Genomic DNA, 19,622 nt, shown 5'->3' on the forward strand with positions numbered 1-19,622 from the left:
ATTCAAAGGCTGTTGTTTATATTAAAGATTAAATTGTATTTTAAGTGCACAATGCCTTGAGTTATCTCACTACCTATTAAATGCAATGGGCTGGTTCAGATGGAACGCTAAAACATAGTTTAATGCTACAAGTACAAGACACAATAAGCCTCACACTCATGCACTCTCCACTCTGCCTCCCAGCACAGTAGTGAGAAGTTCAAAAGCATTTCCTGTTCAAATTAACCACAATTTGCTGTGCCATCTGAACCTGACAAATGGCGGTTAACCTCAACCGTGGTTAGTGGAGACAAGCCAACTACAAACCACAGTTTATGAAGTTGGCTTATTTCAACTAACCATAGTTGCTGTTGTTGTTATATTAGTATTAATAGTAGTAGTAGTAGTAGTAGTAGTAGTAGTAATAGGAGTAAATATAGCAAAACAAACAAAAAAGGGAAGGGAAAAGCAATGCACAATGGGGGGGAGAAGAAGAACATAAAAACAGAACCATTCATGATAATAGTTTACAATATCATTCATAAAGGGAGAAGAAAAAAGGGAGGGATTTGACCCTTCTGTTTCAACTATATGCATTAATAAAAGCACTCCATAGATCTAAACAAGCATTTATAGAAAATAAACTATTGTTTCTCTTAAATATTAACAAAATTTAGAAGACTCCAGCACAATATACCTAATGCAAGCATTTTTAGACTGCAGTTCAAAGCTGTTCAGGTACACAGTGCCCATGTTTTCTTCAGATATTTCCCCAGATCGCTCTAGAGAATCCAAACTTATTCTTAAGCTTCTGTTGAGCTTTAAAAAAGGAGTTTTGAAATCGGGTCACGTGTACTTTAAAAGGAAACACCACTGGGAATGTATGATATCCTTGCACCCTACCTGCTAAGAACTTTAGCAACAAATTCTGTGGTCTTGTATTCAGTCTAAAAGGAGACACTTTGAGATTACGCATGAGTATTTTACATATGTGTAAATATTTTCAGAACTGGAGTCACAACTTAGATTTCTCCTTTATAGGCTGTGATCTGCAAGCAACCTACTTGACAGAAGTTACACAAAATATCCTGCTAATGTCCAAGACAGTTATTCCAGAGTAATTCACAGACTGCATCCACTGAGGTGAGCTGGACTGAACGTTATAGGGACTCCATGATTTATCTACCCTGATAGAATGGACACTTTATTCTCTTTTACATGAGCAATATCAACTCAGTAGTTCATATTGCTCATGTAATAGCAATAGAATTCATAGCAATAGCAATAGAATAATAGCAATAGCAATAGAATGTAATAGCAATAGAATTCAGTAGTTACTAAATCTCAACTTACTAAGTTCTTTCCAGATAGGAAGTAGCAATAATCATTACACTATTTTTCTCACAACAGCCCATCCTGTGTTAGCAAATCAATCAATCTCTTTTTCTTAACTGTTTTAATCCCTTCGCTTGCACAGGGATAAACCTCAGTAATCACTGCAAATCCTAGTTTTACTCTTAAAATGTAGATTCACAGGTGATCATTCAGACTCCAAGCCACAAAGCATTTTAATAATTCTGACACATAGTCTAGCGTAGTGTGCTTGTTAAAATATACATTTATGATCTCTCAAGACTGAATCCTTACCATACACATTCCACAAATCACCCAAATAGCTCTATCTTTAAGTTGGGTTTTGTACTTCTATTTCTCCTACACCACTCTCCTTTGCCAAACTACATATTGTTTTGAAACTCACCAGAATTTCAGGTAGAGCTTGTGGCATATTAGCAGATGTCTGTTCTTCCAAAGAAAAAAAAAATCTAGAGTCCCAGTGAGTGTGTAGACACCATTGGTGCACCTAAGTAGCTCTTTGGATTACAAATGTGCTCAATTGACTTGTCTAAGGAAAGAGCTAGTTAAGGAAAAACACTGGGGTGGAAGCTACATAGTGTCAACCCCATCTGAGACCTTTCTGTCTGAAAAACTGGGATGGCAGGCAAGTATGTCCTTAAACAGTTTTCTTCATTGCAACCCCTTGAACATGTAGCCTGAGCTGATCCTAGAATGCATCCTAGGAGTTAGATGCACCAAAGCCTAATGAAGACAGTGGTCTAAAACAGATGTGGACAGACTTCAGGCTTACAGTTTTTCTTTTTTAACTAGAATTCTGAGATTCAACAACCAGAGCCTAGTGCAAAACATACGCACTCAGGGCTGACCTTAGGGGTGTGCGAGCTGGGTACCCAAGGCACCGAGCTGAGGGGGATGCCAAGCTGAGCTCAGTGGCTATGTGTTGTTTTTTTTACTATACCGTCTGCAGTGAGTTAGGGTAGCAAAAAGCAAGTGTCTCTACTCATTTTTTCAAGGTTCTACAGGTTCGAGTACTAACCACAAAAACTATCTTCCTTCAGTTCGCTTTAAAGTACTTTTTTCCAATTTCTACTTTGATGTCATTTGCCATACACAAGCCATGCAACTTGGTAGCACTGCAAAGATGCGGGGATGCCCAGAGGTGTGCGGGGGGAGCAACTCAGGCAATGTGCCCCAATTCCCCACAAATTAAGCCCCCCCCCTTTCCGCCTCAATTGCTGTATGTACCATTGGCCCCTGCTCTGACCTTAGCACCAGAATTCTTGGTATTTTGTTGAAAGTTTTCATCTTAAAAAGTCATATATTAGAGTGTAAGATGACAATGAATCTCAAGATGTAATTGTGACATCAGGTGACCCCAGCCATGATGAAGAAAATGTTTTACACAGTTGCGTATGAAACAGAATAGACTCTAATTTGAGGCTTAAGCTGGGTGTAAAATGTAACCTTGGGAGGCTGGAAGGGAGGGAGGGACCTGCTTATTATAAGGGAATCCATGGTAAGGTAAAATGTTGCTTTATGTCTGGGCAGCAATAGAGATAAAATTGATCAGGCAGGCCAGGTAGCCCTGGTTGTAAAGTTTGTTGCAAGGAGAGAAGGAACAGGCAAATGCCACATGGTACCCTTTGTGTCTTTCTGTGCCACACAACAATTTGTAGTGCTGCCACCTTGGGAGAAATAGGTGATGCTTCCAAGACCGCATGAGCAGAGTTGCATTACTTTAAAATGTAATATTGCCTCAGTTCAAACAACATTAACACACACTTAAGGATTGACTATGGATTGTTATTGAACCATGGGTTATCATGCTGTCTGAACCCAGCCACTATAACAACCTACAGTTCACTACTTAACTACAAACTATGGGTTCTCTTCCATGGGCTGTCCATGGGTTGTTAGCGTGGCTGGGTTCAGACAACGCAATAACCTATGTTTCAAAAATAACCATACTCAACCCTTGAGTATGGGTTATCATGTTGTCTGAACTCAGTCACTATGTCACATAATGGCTTGTATTGTTTGCTTCCATTGCATTAGAAGTGGGAGGTGGTTCTAAGTTGAGTCACAGAGCTTAAAAGAAACAAACCACTATTTAAGGCAGAGCTGCAGAACCTCAAGCCCAGGAGTCAAATCTAGTCCTCCTAGAGTCCCAACACAGCCCTCAGCAGTCCCACAGATGGCTACATCTTCCCAGACCCCACCCCCTTTCCCCAAGCCACCAATCATTTGATGGTTTCCTGGCTTTTGTGCGGTTTTCTCTCCCAAAGCTTAGTTACTGGCTATAAGAGCTTTAAGCTAAGATATAAAGAGAGCCCTGTTCCCTTTTGCCTTCAGACCCGCCCTAACCCCCACTGTATGCAGCCCCCGAAAGCTTTCACTATTGGGTTAAAAAAGTTTTGTATCTGTGGTTTAACACATGCAAACTAGCAAAGATCTACATTACTTACAGAAAAGAGCTTTTCTACACTGTGATTGTAATCTGTTCTGTTGCACTGTGTCCTCTTTTAAAACATCCCTTTGACCCACAGTTCTGGGGAGTCATAAAAATACTTTCCTATTGTTGCTAGAACTTTTTTTTTCTGTTTATCAAGTACAGTTTTGGAGCTATTTTGCTTTTCTGCCTTGTTCTCCTTTCTTGTTTCTTGGAAGGAGCTATTCATGTCAAGAATTTCTCCCTTCCTTTTTCTCAAATTTCCCTCTCCTCCTCTACCAAAAAGCATTTTCCAACCTCTTCTACAAACTAGCACAAAAGCCAATACAGCCATTTCTTGTGCTGGCCCCTATTGTCATGACTCATTCCTCTTGCCTTGCTTGTTTGGTGCACTCCATCTTGACTTACCCAGGAGTTAGCGCCACTGAAATCAATGTGACTTACAGTTCTGAGTAAGCTTAGCTTAGAAAAGAGGCGAGTAATGGAAGACATGGTAGAAGCTTACAAAATTCTGCATGATGTGGAGAAAGTAGTTAGGGAGACATTTTTCTCCCCTCTCATAATACTAGAACCTGGGATCTTCCCATTAAGCTGATTGGTGGGAGATTCAGAACACATAAAAGGAAGTATTTCTTCACGCAGGCCATAGTTAAACCGTGGAATTCACTCTGACAAGATGTAGTGATGGCTACCAATTTGGATGGCGTTAAAAGGGGATTGAACAAATTCATGGAGGATGAGGCAAATATCTATAACCTTCAGAGACAGCTGTAAAGAAGAGCCAGGCTTACAGAACACTTAACTTTTTGGTTAAATAGAAGAATATATTTGAGAGAAAATGTAGTTTCTCTTCTATTCCTGTGGAAAAGAGTCAGGGAGTCTCCTTCTGAGACAGCTTCATGGCTATGTTCTGTGGAATCATTTTTGTAAGGCTATGCTGCATAATTTCTGTAGAAACAGAAATAATACAAGGAAAATCCATAGTTAAATTTAACCACAAGTAATAGAAAACTGATTCCAGCAAACTAGGGGGAAAAGCTAAAATTGTCAACAAAAAGGAACATTCAATACAGGAGAGACAGAGAAGTTACAGTATAAACAATGTTGTGTTGGTAAAAATTTAACCCTGGGGGGGGGAATTCTGGAATTTTGTTATGGAAATGATTCTATGCTTGAGTGAAGATAGAGTAGGGAGACTGGAAGAACAAGAGAGAAGATTTAAAAGTTTTTTTCTGAAGTCAATTCTTGATGTACGCTATGATGTCATAACTGGAACATACAGCTTCTTTAATATAAAGGCAATTAAGCTTACATGCTGACAGAGTAGGGTATATGAGGGAATTGTCTATGAGATGATACTGTAAAAGGTGTGTGTGTGTTCCATGTACCTTCTTTAAGGGGCTGTTTCAGGCAGTGTGAAAACTATGAGGTGATTAGGGAGATGTATTGTGTGGTATCTGTGTTTGAAAGTGTGCACAGTCCTGTGGGTCTGTGTTTTGCGTTATCACACACAGTTTTGCAGCTCAGCTTTGCACAAGTGTAAGACCAGGCCCTAAACCTGGCATTTTGAAGAGGATGCTGACCACCACTGTCCCACCTTAAATTATGGCCTAGTACTGCCTGCTAAGGAAGGCCTTCTAAAGTCCAGCTACTCAAATGCAACTGCACTGATACACAGTGCCCTTATACTCTACTAAACATGTTTACGATAGGCCTCTTAATCTAGACACAAAAAAGGCAAAGCATCTTGTTAAGCCTGGTGTATTGACCCATTTATTGCAGAGAAATTGTTGGTGCCAATCACAAACGTATGCCATGCGTTCTCTTAAAACACCCTTCCCCACTCCTGTGCCCTCCAGATAATGCTGGACTACAACTCCCATGCTGGCTAGGGGAGGCTGGGAGTTGCAATCCCACAAGTGTGTAAGGGAACCGGTTGGGGAAAGCTGCCTTAAAACAGACCTTCACGAATCCGAGACGACAGGTACAGTAACCCTTCTTTTCCCCCGCCCCCAGACCATGCTTAAACCCGCTACGGAAAGCTCTGAGCCCTTAGTAAGTCTTCGCCTCAGCCTCTTGTTGTGTTTACGTCCCGTGCGGCGAGCGCAAGAGCCCGCCCTCGGATCCACGTGACCTCCTCCGGCCTATCAAAGTGGTGCGCTTGGACCGTAGCGCATGGAGGAAGGAAGGCAGGCAGTGTTCAGCAAAGCCTCGCCGCAAGAGCCCGCCGGTAAAGCGATACTACCAGCTCCGCCGGGGCGGTCGGGTTCCTCGACGGCGACCTCGAACCGAGCGCCCCCCGCTTATCCGCTCTTCCATCTCACCTGGGCGCTGCACGCCCCGACGCCGCCACTCACGCCGGAGCAGAAGGGAACTTCGGGAGCCGACGGAAAGAGAAGGGGCGGGGGGCCGAGAGGCGGGGCCAGCCAGCCCTGGGCCAATCCGCTGGTTCTTCAGCTCGCAGCGCACCGTTCCGCGGCGGACGGCAGAAGGAGCAGCTTCTCCGATCGGCCCGGCGTTGCAGGGGAGACAACGCGGAATCCGCCCCCGGCTAGTGGGAAATCGGTCCGGCGAGGGGAACGGAGGGGTACGTATGTGGACGGATGGATGGACGGACAGATAGGTGCGCGGGGGTTCCGGGCTGCACCCGTCCTGCAACTGGTGTGCGTGGCCAGGGCTCCGTACGGCGCAGGTGCCAACACAAAGGCGGCTGCACCCTTCGGGGAACAATGCAGCAGCAGCGCTGTTGGGCATGCATGAAGAAGGCCTCTTGTTTCTGCTGCTGCCGCCACCACCGTGGGTGCTCCTAAATAGTAATGCCCCTAATAAAAAATCAATAATTCAGGGATCGAGTCTGCCCGTTTCAAAAGCATCAGGGGAGCCCCCTCTTCCGTCGTCATCCCTGTTGTTAAACCCGTGTTTCTGCCATGATCGCCCATCAAAGCGGATGGTACTGGAGAGGCAAAGAAATGAACGCCGATCGGTCCAATACAAATGCACGGGTGTGGTTTCTAAAGAGGTTCAGACGTGCAAAAGCGCAAGGTTCTTGGTTTGCCATTGGCGGCATATGACCTGCGAAAGAGGAAAAAATGTGGTTTGCTCATGAGCGTTTTATTCCACCGCCCCATTGAAAAGTGCTTCGTTATATCTTGCTTCAAGCTGGAATGCACCTTAAGGCGCATAGATATGTCTCAGGCTGTAAACAAATTATTGGGGAAGCTCTGTTTTCTTTGATATTTGCATGTTACCCGCAAGCAACGTCCAGGTATCCTTGCCATTAAACAAGTTTACTGATTTTAGTGGTGCTAGAACCCCAGTCATGTCCAGTTCTACCTTTAAAATATTTAACTGGGAAGGAAGCTTGAGCTTCACATCACAGACTTGCTGGTGTTGCTGAGACAGTGACTAACTTTCAGCAAATGGTAATGCACTAATGTGTTTTGCATACTTATGTACTAATGTGTCTTGCATACTTATGCTTCTTGTCTTGTGGATCATGCTTGCATAGCCTTTGTAGTCATCGCTATTTGCAGTTGTCTTTTTGACATGGATACTTATGTTAAACAGCATTCTAATTTTGATCCAGAAAGGTGGTTGAGAGTGCACATATCAGAGGAACCAGAGCCTAGTAATTTGTCTTTCAAGGGCTATCCTTCACTAGACAAGTATTCATGGCCAGTTTGATAAGGTAGACATAGAGGGATTGAGTGGAAGGGATGACTGTATTGTTTTTAAAAACTGAAAGCACAGTCCTATGTGTGTTTACTCTGATGAACACAGTGGGGCATACTCCTTGATAAGTGTGCATAGGATTGCATTACGTGACAGGGTTTCCACACAATCTCAATGCACAACGTGCCTTGTTGGTGCAAATTGTGCTGCTCCTTCAGGTGTTAACTGGGTGTCTCTTGTTGCAAAACACGTGATCCTGTTATTAAGAAGATCAGATCGAAATCTTATTTTTCACACCAGGTTTTCAGATACTTCGACAGAAGCTACCTGGTTATTCATAAAATGTTGGTTTTTACATTTTATGAATAACCAGGCGTGCAGTACCGCTTCAGTCCAAGGGCCGAATTCCATTTCACACTCTTGGGGACCACATTCCAGTGGTGAGCGGGGCTGAAGGCATAAGGGGCAGGGGCAGAATACTAGCATATTTTAATTTAAGGGTGCAATCCTATGCATACCAAGACATTTCTGTCTTAATATGGCATAGGATTGCACCCTTAAACTAAAAGTCATACAACTCCCAGCATCCCCCAGCAAGCCATGCTGCCTGGGGAATGCTGGGAGTTGTAGAACTTACTTCTGACTAAACTTACATGGGATTGCTCCCTAAAACTCTTTCTTCTGTTAATTAAACCTTTGGAAGAGGCATTTCAACATTTTAGAATGAGGGGGAAAACTGCGCAAAAGCTGGGAAGCCACCAAATGATTGGCGATTGGGAAAGGGTGTGTGGTCATTTTGGGGACCCCAGGATTGCTAGATCTGGTTTCTACACTCCTGATGTATACTGACTTCCTGCAAGCAATTTTACATTAAAATGTATTAAAATAAGCATTGCTTTAGTCTGTGGCTTTCAGTCCTGATGTTTAGGCAGTATTAATCATGATTAGCATTTCATGCTCCAGTTCTGAGTATTTTTTTTAATAAGAAATTGACTGTTCCTTCACAAATAGTCTTGTGAATCTCATTCCATAGTATGGAGTGGGGGAGAATTGAGAAGTTCTGTGTGCTTTTTTCCCCTTGGAGGGTCATAAAATTAAGATTTTTATTGGCTATGATTGTATAAGGGTGACAGCTTCTAAAAGCAACAGCTGAGAAGTGTTTGAAAAGATTCCTTTTAACTTCTCTCAGTGTTAACCCTTCAATGTACTTAGTATTTTTGTTGCCTTGAAGGCAAAAAAAAAACTCTTAATAATAGCTCTTCTCCTTCAAAACTCTTTCCATCAGCTGGGCTGCAAACATTGCTGCTAGGTAGGGATTGGTCTCGTAAAAAGGGATTGGTCTCCTTTTAAAATTTGGCTACATGTAATTTTGCAATGCAATAAAAGCAAATCCTAAGTTTGTGAAACAAGAACTTGGAACGCCTTGGGTAGTTTTAACTTGTAAGGTGCAAAGGGAATTTTGTACAGTAATTATTTGTAATAGCTGCTCCCAGCCTGTCAGCGGTGTGCAGAATAAAATGAATATTCCTGGCAAGCATACTCTTGTTCTGACAACCCTTTTCTTCTGCAATATTACTTTTCAGAATAACTTTTAAAAAATGAATGTCGGGGTTGCACACAGTGAAGTCAATCCCAACACGAGGGTCATGAACAGTAGAGGAATGTGGCTTACATATGCTCTTGGAGTTGGCTTGCTTCATATCGTTTTGCTCAGCATTCCTTTCTTCAGTGTTCCAGTTGCATGGACTTTAACCAACGTTATTCATAATTTGGTAAGTATCCTTCTTTGTAACGGGGACAGGGAGAGGGAGGCAATATATCAATATCTTTCCAGACACAGGCAAGGGCAGATGGCTTTCCCAGAAAAACGTTGAGACTGCTAAATGTTCTCTCTTGAACTTGTTCAGAACAGCTCATTGGAATAAATATTCCTTACTACTGGCTAATGTGGTTTTCCCTTCATCTAGATTTCTTAATTCCAGTCACAGCTACAGAATTATAGGATTTTATTTGGTTTTCTAACATACCCAGCCCCAAAGGCTTGAGGGGGTTTACAAAATACAAAAATACTAAAAGTCAGGAATGTTGAAATAGAGTGAACATTCAAAACGTTCTTGCTTATCCCGGAACCCCTGATGTGCTAAGGGCACATTCCTGTGCTTGTTTAGACAGAAAAAGTTCTACAATTCCCAGTATACCTGAGCCAGTGTAACTGATTGTCTGGAACGGTTCTGGGAGCTTTGGGCTTTTTTTCTATCTAAACACGCATAAGATTGCATCTTTAAAAGAACTTTTATCAGAACTCTAGAGCAGAAGTAGATAATGTCTACAACTTGGGAGGGGGTGCATTCTCCCCAGCCAAACTGCTTAGGTTTAAGAGCCCCACTCCTGGAGATGATATTACCTGCCAGTCACAGTTACTTCACTACGAAGAGTCTAGAGTCCCCAAACAACTCCATGGACCATGTTCCCTCTAGCCAATAGGTGTCCCTCTTTTGGGAAATTACCCGAACGTTTTCTGGGGTAGTATCCCATTTCTTAAAGGAAGAACATAAGAGCCATGCTGAATCAGAACAAGGGTCCATCTAGTCCAGCACTCTGTTCACCAGTGGCCAACCAGCTGTTGACCAGGGACCAACAAAGCAGGACAAGGGTGCAACAGCACCATCCTGCCAGTGTCCCCCAGCAACTGGTGTATATAAGCTTATTGCCTCTGATACTGGAGGTAGCACATAGCCAGCAGGACTAGTAGGCATTGATAGCCTTCTCCCCCTCCTTAGGGGTGTAGGAAAGTAAAAAGATCCTTCCATGCTGCTTTTGAACCAACCAGCCTGTTCTGCAAGCCAAGGTGGGTGCCACTCCCATGGAAGATTTCTGCGGCGGCCTCTGTGATAATATAGGAGGCTTGGGGAGGGGCAACTGTTAGTGACAAAGGACTTAGAGCTCAGCTTGTTGCAAGTTGTTCTTTCTGGACTGTCCAGTGCTGCTTCCCAAGGAAAACACTTTGGGAGCTGTGCTGGTCAGATGAAAAGCAACACTGCATATCCTATATGTTGAGGGAAAGGGGTCAGGTGTAACAATTAGGCTGCTTATTGGCTATTTCTACTTTAGAAGTAAGGAATTCGCCCAGCAGACTAGAGTTTGCAAGTAGGAGACATGGTAGAAAGCAGACACAAGATATGTAAAGTGCAAACCATACTTAAAATCAGTACTTCTGTATTTGCCTCCAAAGCATTGTTGTTTTTAAGGCTATAAGCCTATGAACCCATGTGGGAATAAGTCCTATTGGACTCAGTACAACTAACTTTGATTAGACATCCATGGAACTGGGCTGTAAGTCATACATTATTCAGCTGAACATCTTTAGCAGAGTTTTGATTCTTGAGCACAACTGCAAAGTTTGGCGTGATAATACTACTTATGCTACTGTTTGGCACTGCTAGTAAGCATTTGTTTTTATTTCTTCTATCAATTTATATACTCCTTACCCTATCTAAACATATCTTGAAGTGGTTTACAAAATGAGACATTAAAATACAATGTCATAATAAATGTAAATACATCAGTTATAACCAAAAACTCAAAGCACAGCAAGTAACAATCAAACTGGGCAGCACAATTGATCGGGGAAGGCCTGGGTAAAGGGATGTGTCTTTCACAAGTGCCTAAATCACATTAAGGCCAAGGGTATTCCATAAGATGGGTGCAGTGCAGAGAAGGCCCACTTCTGGGTTGCCAGCAGATGGCAATTTGCATTTCACATCACAATCAGCTAAGCTTCTCCAGCAATCTTAGGGATTACAAGGATCTATATTGGGGGGAGTGGTCCAGCAGCTAACCTGGTCCCAAGTTATTAAGGTTTTTATATGCCAACAGTAAAATCTTGACATCTGCTCGGTAGCTGATAGGTAGCCTGTACCTGGTACCTGTTCAGTTACGTCACATCATTGAAATACGTGCATGGCCAGACACCCCACTCAGCATCCTGCCTGCCACATTCTGTATCAGCAGAAGCTTTGGGACTAAGCACAAGGATAACCCTACATGAAGTGTGCTATAGATTACTTTAATGTGAGGTTCCCAATGCATGGACTATGTGTAAGTAATATTTTAATGAATGGTATGGCTACTGCACTCCCATAGAAAAACAAGAAGCAATCATAGAGCATAGGTCTGCTTTCTCATTAGAAATTACTGAGTTGCTGATGCATGCAAATTTTGGAATAACTTAACATGGGGAGACATTTGGTTAATCAAAGCTAACCTAAAAGCTAAAGTGATTGCTTATTTTATAGATCCTAAATCTCACATTTAAAGGGTAAAATTTACAGCTTCTAATACGATGGGCATCTTTGGGCTTATAAAAGAAAGTGCTGTACTATAAAATATCTCTGCTTCGTAATGAATTACTCTTGGGCCAGCTTTTATGCTGCCTGTGCAATTAGTGCTGGAGTTGGGGTTGTGAGGTTTTTTTAATGCATTTTGTATACAAGCGGGCAGCTTGTTCAGTGTCAAGCGTTACGCTGGAGAAATGTGGGGTGCTGAGTTGCAAATAATTTGCATATAATCTATTCTTAATTAACTGGTTTGGATATAGGACCACTGGTGACAGACAAAACAGAGATGCTGTGGGGAAATATTCCTTAGTGAGCTGATTCTGCTCTACTAGGAAATGACCCCCAGCTGCAGGGAAAAAACCCGCTGGAATAGTGATCCCAATTGGGCTCCCCCACGCCCAGTGACCCCAAAACAGCTAGAATCGGGGGGGGGGGAGAGAAGCTTTAGACTCTCCTTCCCCTAGCAATTCCATAATCTTACATGTATGTGTGTGCATGAGCCAATATGTATTATGCATGCATGTAATTCCCACCCAACAGCACTGCTTCGTGATCCTCAGGGCCAAACAGATGCCCATGTCTCCTCTAGAGTTTTAAGGTTAGTTTTCCTATTAGTCATGCATCTATTATTTTACCAAACACTTTCAGGTTTTTCAAAACTGATAAGGGTTAGATAGGAAGGGCTGCCATCTAGGGCAAAAAAAAAACCTAAACAGGTTAATCGGAACAATCTTTCGAGTGTTTAGTGGCACCTTAATCTTCGGGTTTGTGTCTAGCCATTTATCAAGCATGTATACATGTTCAGGACAAACTCCTAGCTCAGGTCAATAGTAGCGCTTAATGTTGCGTGGTCCTTTTTCACATAGGTTATGTGTACTGTGAAAAGAATGAGTTATATGAATAACACAGCTTGCCTTTCTTCACAGGGAATGTATGTATTTTTGCATGCAGTAAAAGGAACACCTTTCGAAACACCTGACCAAGGTAAAGCAAGACTGCTGACGCATTGGGAGCAACTGGACTATGGTGTGCAGTTTACATCCTCACGAAAATTCTTCACAATCTCTCCGATAATTTTGTAGGTGTTTAGAAGTTCTACTGTGGCAGTACTTATGCTTTCAAGGTTTTAAAACGGTAATATTTAATGTGGCTAGTCAATATTGCAAAGGGTCACTTAGGCTTCAATCCTGTACACACTTACCTGGGAAAGAGTCCTAGTGAGCGCCATGGAGCTTACTTCCAAGTAGACATGCATTAGGATTGCACTGTTAAAGTGTGAAATCTGCAAACCATGTTTAAGACACATAGGCTGTGTTTTATTTTCATGCATCTGTAAGTTGAGATGAGTTTTTAAAGCGAGGCAAAATACATTATTATTATTATTATTATTATTATTATTATTATTTATTTATTTATATAGCACCATCAATGTACATGGTGCTGTACAGAGTAAAACAGTAAATAGCAAGACCCTGCCACATAGGCTTACATTCTAATAAAATCATAATAAAACAATAAGGAGGGGAAGAGAATGCAAACAGGCACAGGGTAGGGTAAACAGGCACTGGGTAGGGTAAAACTTACAGTATAAAGTCAGAACAAAATCAAGTTTTAAAAGCTTTAGGAAAAAGAAAAGTTTTTAGCTGAGCTTTAAAAGCTGCGGTTGAACTTGTAGTTCTCAAATGTTCTGGAAGAGCGTTCCAGTCGTAAGGGGCAGCAGAAGAAAATGGACGAAGCCGAGCAAGGGAAGTAGAGGCCCTTGGGCAGGCGAGAAACATGGCATCAGAGGAGCGAAGAGCACAAGCGGGGCAATAGTGTGAGATGAGAGAGGAGAGATAGGAAGGAGCTAGACCATGAAAAGCTTTGAAGGTCAACAGGAGAAGTTTATATTGGATTCTGAAGTGAATTTTTCATGTAGTTACCTTTTCTGCAATGGAAGTACTAGCTTCATACCCTATACATTTCAGGTTGTCTTGCTAATCCTACCGAGAAGTACAGGGTAGTATTTTGCAGGACTTGAATCTCCTTGAGAGATTAATAGGGCTAATGCCATACTGCATTTTTTGAGCTTTAGTTCAAAACATAAGAGCTACATTTCAATAGTCCATGTAAGGTTCTTAAGTGGTTTGTATTTCTTAATTGGATACCTAATACTGCAGCCTAATTTTCCATTCTACGAAGAGGATTGCTTTGGTTTGTTACAAAACATAGTATAAACTGCTAAGAAGCATTACATGGCCTAAATCGACACTTTTTTTAAAAAAAAGTTAGTTATGCAACTTACATGATACATGATAATTCATTTAGCAGCCTAAGTAAAAATGGAGTACAGAGTACCAACTAAGAGCTATGGCAATAGTAGAGGTGAAGACTTATTTACATACCTAGTAGCTAGAATATTTTGCACTTTTCTGTATTCTAGGCACAAAGGACCAAGGCTTCAGTTCTGTGTTTACTTGGGAGTAAGAGCCATTAAACATAGTAGGAGTTTGGATATTGCCCTGTGTTGCACAAATGGAACTTACTCATCCCTTTGCACACTCCTAAAATCTGCTCTGGAGTGTCTCCTTAATTTACTAGCTAATCTTGCTAATTTGCATTCATGATGGAACTTTTTTTTATGTTTTGGCTTCTTAGAAATCTTCTGTTCCTTACCTCAGTATGCAAGCATCTATGGTAGTGAGGACTCCTAGTTTTATTTTCTTCCAATTTAACCCTCCAACCATTTCTGACTTAAACTGATGTAGTTCTGACATAGGATATTTTAAACCCATGTTTAAGTGGTTTAAGTGAACCAGTTTTCAAGTGGTTTCAGACCAAGGTTCTATCTAGCCCAGTATTGCTGACATGTACTTATGGTAGCTGTCCAGATTTTCAGGCAGGATTCTTTTCCAGCCCTACCTGGAAATGCCAGAAATTAAACTTTGAACCTTCTGTGTGAAAAGCATGGGTTCTACCACTGAGCCATGGCCCACCCCTAACATTCAGGTCAGAAATTAGAGGAAAAGTCACAATACTTTAGAAATGTTTGCTCAGTTTGTGTACTTGCTGCAAGGGGGGAAGTGCCATTGTATCTGCCTCACATTTCTAACAAATGAAGAAATTTGTATTTGTATTTCTGGCATTTGAAACAAAGTACTGATATTCCCTGTAACATTAAGGCAATGTGTATACTACACCGAGTTGCAACTTGGTCACCCCTTTTTCCACTGTGAGAACTGGACAGATCATGAGGCATCTGTGGCATGTTCCCTAACATTTCCTGTTGAACTGGTTATAAGCCAACTAAATTAAAATCAGACTTTCGAAGGAGTCCTCAGAACGGTTAAAAGCTTTTCTAACAATTGCATGAAATTTCTCTTTGCTCCTCTGCTTTTCACCAACCTTACTCTAAAAAGCCTGGATCATTTCAAAGTCAAATAACTATATGTATTTTCCAGACCCTGAATCTTCAGCTATTTTTTTTTTTTTTACGAAACTACTCATTTCTGTTCATCAGGTTGCTTTAACGGGCAATTATCTTTTTGTAAGTGGATGTTATAGTGGTGAGAGACACAGAACAAAAGTCTAATCTCCAGCAAAGATGCTATAGTTTTACACCTGTAACTATTTTGTAATACTGATGCATACTTCTTTGCTGCAGTTTTCCTCCTGGACCATTTGCCCAAGGGAAGGCAGCCCCCAGCTTGGGGGCCTAATCCTGCCCTCATAGGGTTGAGCACCACCCATGGACTCTGCCCTCCCCAAGTCATGTTCCCTGAAGGCAAGCAGCACAACACAGAATCCCTTTGTTATCTCCAATTAGAGACGGGAGATAACTTTGGGATTCCCCTACACCATTTCACTCTCCACTTGCAGTATGATATCTTTTCAATACTGAACTGGTAACATTGTACTCATTCATTTCCTTTATTCAAAAGAAATGTCTCCCTCTTCCTTGTCCCCAGTCTTTCTGTTATATCTGTGCTTACTCTGCCTTTTGTTTCTTGCAGATATTTCCTTGCAAGTTTCTACACAAAATATGATCCAACGCACTTCATCATAAACACAGCTTCTCTCTTGAGTGTGCTTATTCCCAAGTTGCCACAACTGCATGGCGTCCGAATCTTTGGAATCAACAAGTATTAAGCATGAGATATGAGACAGGAGCACTCTGACCAAAACGTGGCCTGACTGCTTTTCCTTAATGGAAGGAATAGCTTTGCAGTGCCACCTTAGTAATCTACAGTGAGACTTTCTACTCCTAAGATGTAAATGCTATTCTTTCAAAGCTGTGTAGGAGAGCAATAGACTTTCTGAAGTTGTATTAAATTTGAGCGGTATAGCTTCAGAGGACAGGCTTTCCAGAAGGAGCTGGGCAGGCCTAGCTCTATTATATTAGCAGCATTGACAGGATATATGCCGAGCTGACAGATGAGTTGCAAAAGGGTATGAATAATTTAATTGAAACATAGACATAATGTTTCACAAATAAGATAGCTGCGGTAATGCAAAGTGCATAAGGAGGAGGGTATACCCCCATGTTCCCACTTAACAGACTGGTATGGTTTAAATGCTGTAAAGTTGCCAGTTATTGCTTCTTGGGTTGTTGTTCTTTGGTTTTGCTTTTTCTAGATCCAGGATTTCCTGCTCAGCTGCAGGTGTTGCTAGGTCAACATTAAACTAGGAGATGCTGTGACTGATTTGTAATGGATTTCATGCCTTATCTATTCATGTGACCTTTAATCACAATGACTTCTCCAGTTTTAGATGTCAAAGCTCAGGGGAATGATGATCAACTTTTGTATACATTTCAACTGATCTATACTTTGCTTGTTTCCCAGACAGAGCTGATTATTCTAAAATGTGCACTCAAGTGTATCTGAAAGCTATATTAAAAAAAATCTCTCTCCCCTCTCTCTCTCCATTGTAGAACAGGGCAGCTTTCTGTATTGGCTGTTCTTAAATAGTTGGTTTCATAAAGAAAACTATTTAATCTTCAGAAACCAATACAAGCTGCTAAATCTGTCTTCTAGAGCTAGATGGCTCATAAAGGGCGAGCCCTGGCTTATCTGTTAGTAGAAATATTGTCTGTAGTGGAAAACTTGGTCGTTTACGCCAGTGGGAATTCTCACATGATACGAAACTTAAACACCAAGCAGAATGTAATATATTGTTGTCTTATAAAATTTTGGCACCTAAGCTTAAGGAATTTAGGATGCAATCCTATGCATGTTTAGACAGAAAAAAACATCTACAACTACCAGCATGTCCCAGGCAGCCATGCTGGGTGGGGGATGATGGAAGTTGTAGGAGCTTTTTTTGTCTGAACATGCATAGGACTGTACCTTTAGGTGGTTTCTTTTCCCTTGTGCTTTATATCTGGAGTTGTGAGGTTTTCAGAAGGTAATTCAGCCTGCCTACCCGACTTTAGTCACTTGGCAGGGGATTTTAACCTTCCGTTAACTGGAGAATCTTTTACATTAAGAGCTTTAAGGTCCTAGTTTCACTGTTGGCTATTACAATCACACCTGGAGTCAGCATGCAGAAAAACCTTGAGATATGTCAAGTGTCTCCTGGAGATACCATTTCGTATGTAACACCAGGAAAGAGGCATGTGTTTTCCTATTGAATCAGGACTGGCTGCTAATAAGAGGTTCATTATTCTAATTCTAAATCTGCCCGCAATAAACTTTGAATTCAAGCCAGTAGCTATTAGGCCTTCCAAGTAATAATTGGCTACTTTCAAGAGACTAGACTTTCTCTTAGTTATTCTCGCTCTCTGAAAATGTCTTTTTTTGAGCAGTAGCAATGTTTTATAATAAAGTGAATGACTTTGAGACTGATCATATCAATATAGTATATTTTAAGTGCAGTTCACTGTACCAAAAGGTTACAAGCATAACAAATCACTGTTGTGCTTTTGTAAATAGAATTACAGTTGCAACTAGTGTTTGAAACACTACATAAGGCGTAAGAAGAATTGAATAAGACTCTTTTTCAACCATTATATAAGACAATGCGGTAGGATTTTTTGGTCTATTCTCTGACATTCCCCCCCCCCCCAAAAAAATCTGGTTTATGTGGTTTACTCTAAATAAAAAAAAAGTTGTCTTGAAGCCTTTGATTTATTTTAAAAAATGAATATTCAAAACACCAAAAATGAATATTCAAATAAACAAAGCACTTTGTTTCTAACACAGGGTGTGTGTGTTGATCCTAGATGAACTACCTCTGCTATGGCTGGGGAAACATGGGTTGCTACGTACTTGAAGTACAGTTCCTAAACTCTCATCTATTTCTATCTCTCATTTGCAGCAGTTTGTGAGAGTGAGACAAATGGGTAAATTGGAGTCCTCCTTTAAGGTTGTCTCATCCACTTTTAGCTCTTTTTGGCTTTTGATTCCACACTCTTATCTAATGAAATAAACATTAGCTTGCTAAAATTGGTCATGCATCTGCATACCTGAGTACAGTATAACTTGCGTGAAGCACTTTTTTTCACCTGTTTTTTAGTGATTTGCAGTACTAGAACATTAGGACGTATAAAATGAAAAGTGCCACAAGGCGAAGTGGTGTATGCCAAAGGGACAGCCCATATACAATGTACGTACTGAGCTCCATACAATGTCTATAGTATAGCTTGATGGCCTGAACCCAGCACAAATATCGCTCAGCTCTTACTTGAACCAATAGTCCTTTACTCTCTGTGACTATTGAGTAGCTAGTGTTGGGAGGAAATGTGAATTAAGAAGCAACCTACCCTTGCCCATTATTATTATACACTTTCCAAAAAATAAAACCCAAAAACCTTAACCCAGACCCTGTCTCTTGGTCCCACTCCATATAGGAATATGCTGTGCCTCACTCCCCTGGCCAAATCCCATTGCGTGATTGAAAACTCTTTTTGGACTAATGAAGGGGAGGGAACTAAAAGGGGGAACAGAAGAAGCCTCGCCCTGCAGTCCATTAGCCACACTTTCATAATGCACTGAAACCTTGCAGACTGTTCCTAGATCCTCCGTCACCCAACAATAGTGCTAACATAGATTATGTGCTTGGGGTGGGAAACGAATTACTTTTCTTCTACCAAATAATATTGATGGGCACTTTACTACTTCATCTACAAGGGAGTTAAGGACTAAAGACCCTGTTATGTAGACAAACTTTCCCAGCTAGTGCCCTCCAGATGTTTTGGACTGCATCTCTCTTGGGATTCCTGACCACTAGCTATGCTAAAGGAAGTTGAAAGTCCAAAAGATCTGGAGAACACCAGGTTGGCAGAGGCTGAGGTAGACATGGTTGAGAAGTCCTGATTAGCTGTTGTATAATGCTTAAATGCTCTAATGTGATATACATTTCCAAGATTAATGAATAACTGCTTTTGCTTAATATTTTGAACAATTCACTTTCTAGTTACCTGATATTAGTACAATTCGTTTTGCTTCACAAGCTCCCCATATATTTAGGGATTGCTTGAAAATTAGGAACCAAACCTGGTGAAATTTTGCCTTCTATGTAATTCCTAAAATGATAGGTGTATTCCTCAGTGACTAAACTTGGTAAACCTAATAACTCATTAATACAAAAACAAAAATTTAACAAAATTCTAAAATATTGTTCCCTCTATATTTAATTAAATGTATCAAATTGAAATGTATCTACCTTTCCACCGTGCCTGGGTCCAGCTCCAGCTGAGAGCCCCCTCCCTCCTGCTACCAACTGTCTCTGCAGAGGCCACCAGTGAGGGAGGAAGCAGCAGCCAGGCACCTCTCCACCGTGCCTGGGTCCAGCTCCAGCTGAGAGCCCCCTCCCTCCTGCTGTGAACTGTAACTGCTGAACTTTGCAAT

At 41.4% G+C, this 19,622-nt stretch overlaps 2 protein-coding genes across 3 annotated transcripts in view; one reads left to right on the plus strand and one right to left on the minus strand.

The window, feature by feature from the left end:
• PMS1 (PMS1 homolog 1, mismatch repair system component) overlaps nucleotides 1-6,144 on the minus strand; it is a 54,139-nt gene extending 47,995 nt beyond the window's left edge. The window contains exon 1 of the mRNA XM_063116266.1: nucleotides 6,109-6,144. The gene's annotated coding sequence lies outside the window, so the exon portion shown is untranslated. The remainder of the gene's footprint in view (nucleotides 1-6,108) is intronic.
• ORMDL1 (ORMDL sphingolipid biosynthesis regulator 1) lies at nucleotides 1,107-17,851 on the plus strand. 2 transcript variants are annotated; one of them, XM_063116268.1, is made up of 4 exons: nucleotides 1,107-1,122; nucleotides 9,040-9,228; nucleotides 12,720-12,871; nucleotides 15,786-17,851. In XM_063116268.1, exons 2-4 carry the CDS (start codon nucleotides 9,055-9,057, stop codon nucleotides 15,919-15,921), a joined length of 462 nt encoding a protein of 153 aa, XP_062972338.1. In that variant the 5' UTR covers nucleotides 1,107-1,122; nucleotides 9,040-9,054; the 3' UTR covers nucleotides 15,922-17,851. The 2 variants fall into 2 exon arrangements, with proteins under 2 accessions (XP_062972338.1, XP_062972337.1); XM_063116267.1 differs by lacking the exon at nucleotides 1,107-1,122 and adding an exon at nucleotides 6,196-6,371.
• The last annotated feature ends 1,771 nt before the right edge of the window (nucleotides 17,852-19,622 follow it).

The sequence above is a fragment of the Elgaria multicarinata genome, chromosome 2 (assembly GCF_023053635.1).
Source record: "Elgaria multicarinata webbii isolate HBS135686 ecotype San Diego chromosome 2, rElgMul1.1.pri, whole genome shotgun sequence".
Classification (NCBI taxonomy): domain Eukaryota; kingdom Metazoa; phylum Chordata; class Lepidosauria; order Squamata; family Anguidae; genus Elgaria; species Elgaria multicarinata.

What these genes read in the sequence shown, in the direction of transcription:
- ORMDL1 (XM_063116268.1), top strand. Translation starts at nt 9,055, where the DNA reads ATGAATGTCGGGGTTGCACACAGTGAAGTCAATCCCAACACGAGGGTC. An exon ending in CCAACGTTATTCATAATTTG is followed by an intron (nt 9,229 to 12,719) that starts GTAAGTATCCTT and finishes CTTTCTTCACAG; the next exon opens with GGAATGTATGTATTTTTGCA. An exon ending in ACAATCTCTCCGATAATTTT is followed by an intron (nt 12,872 to 15,785) that starts GTAGGTGTTTAG and finishes TGTTTCTTGCAG; the next exon opens with ATATTTCCTTGCAAGTTTCT.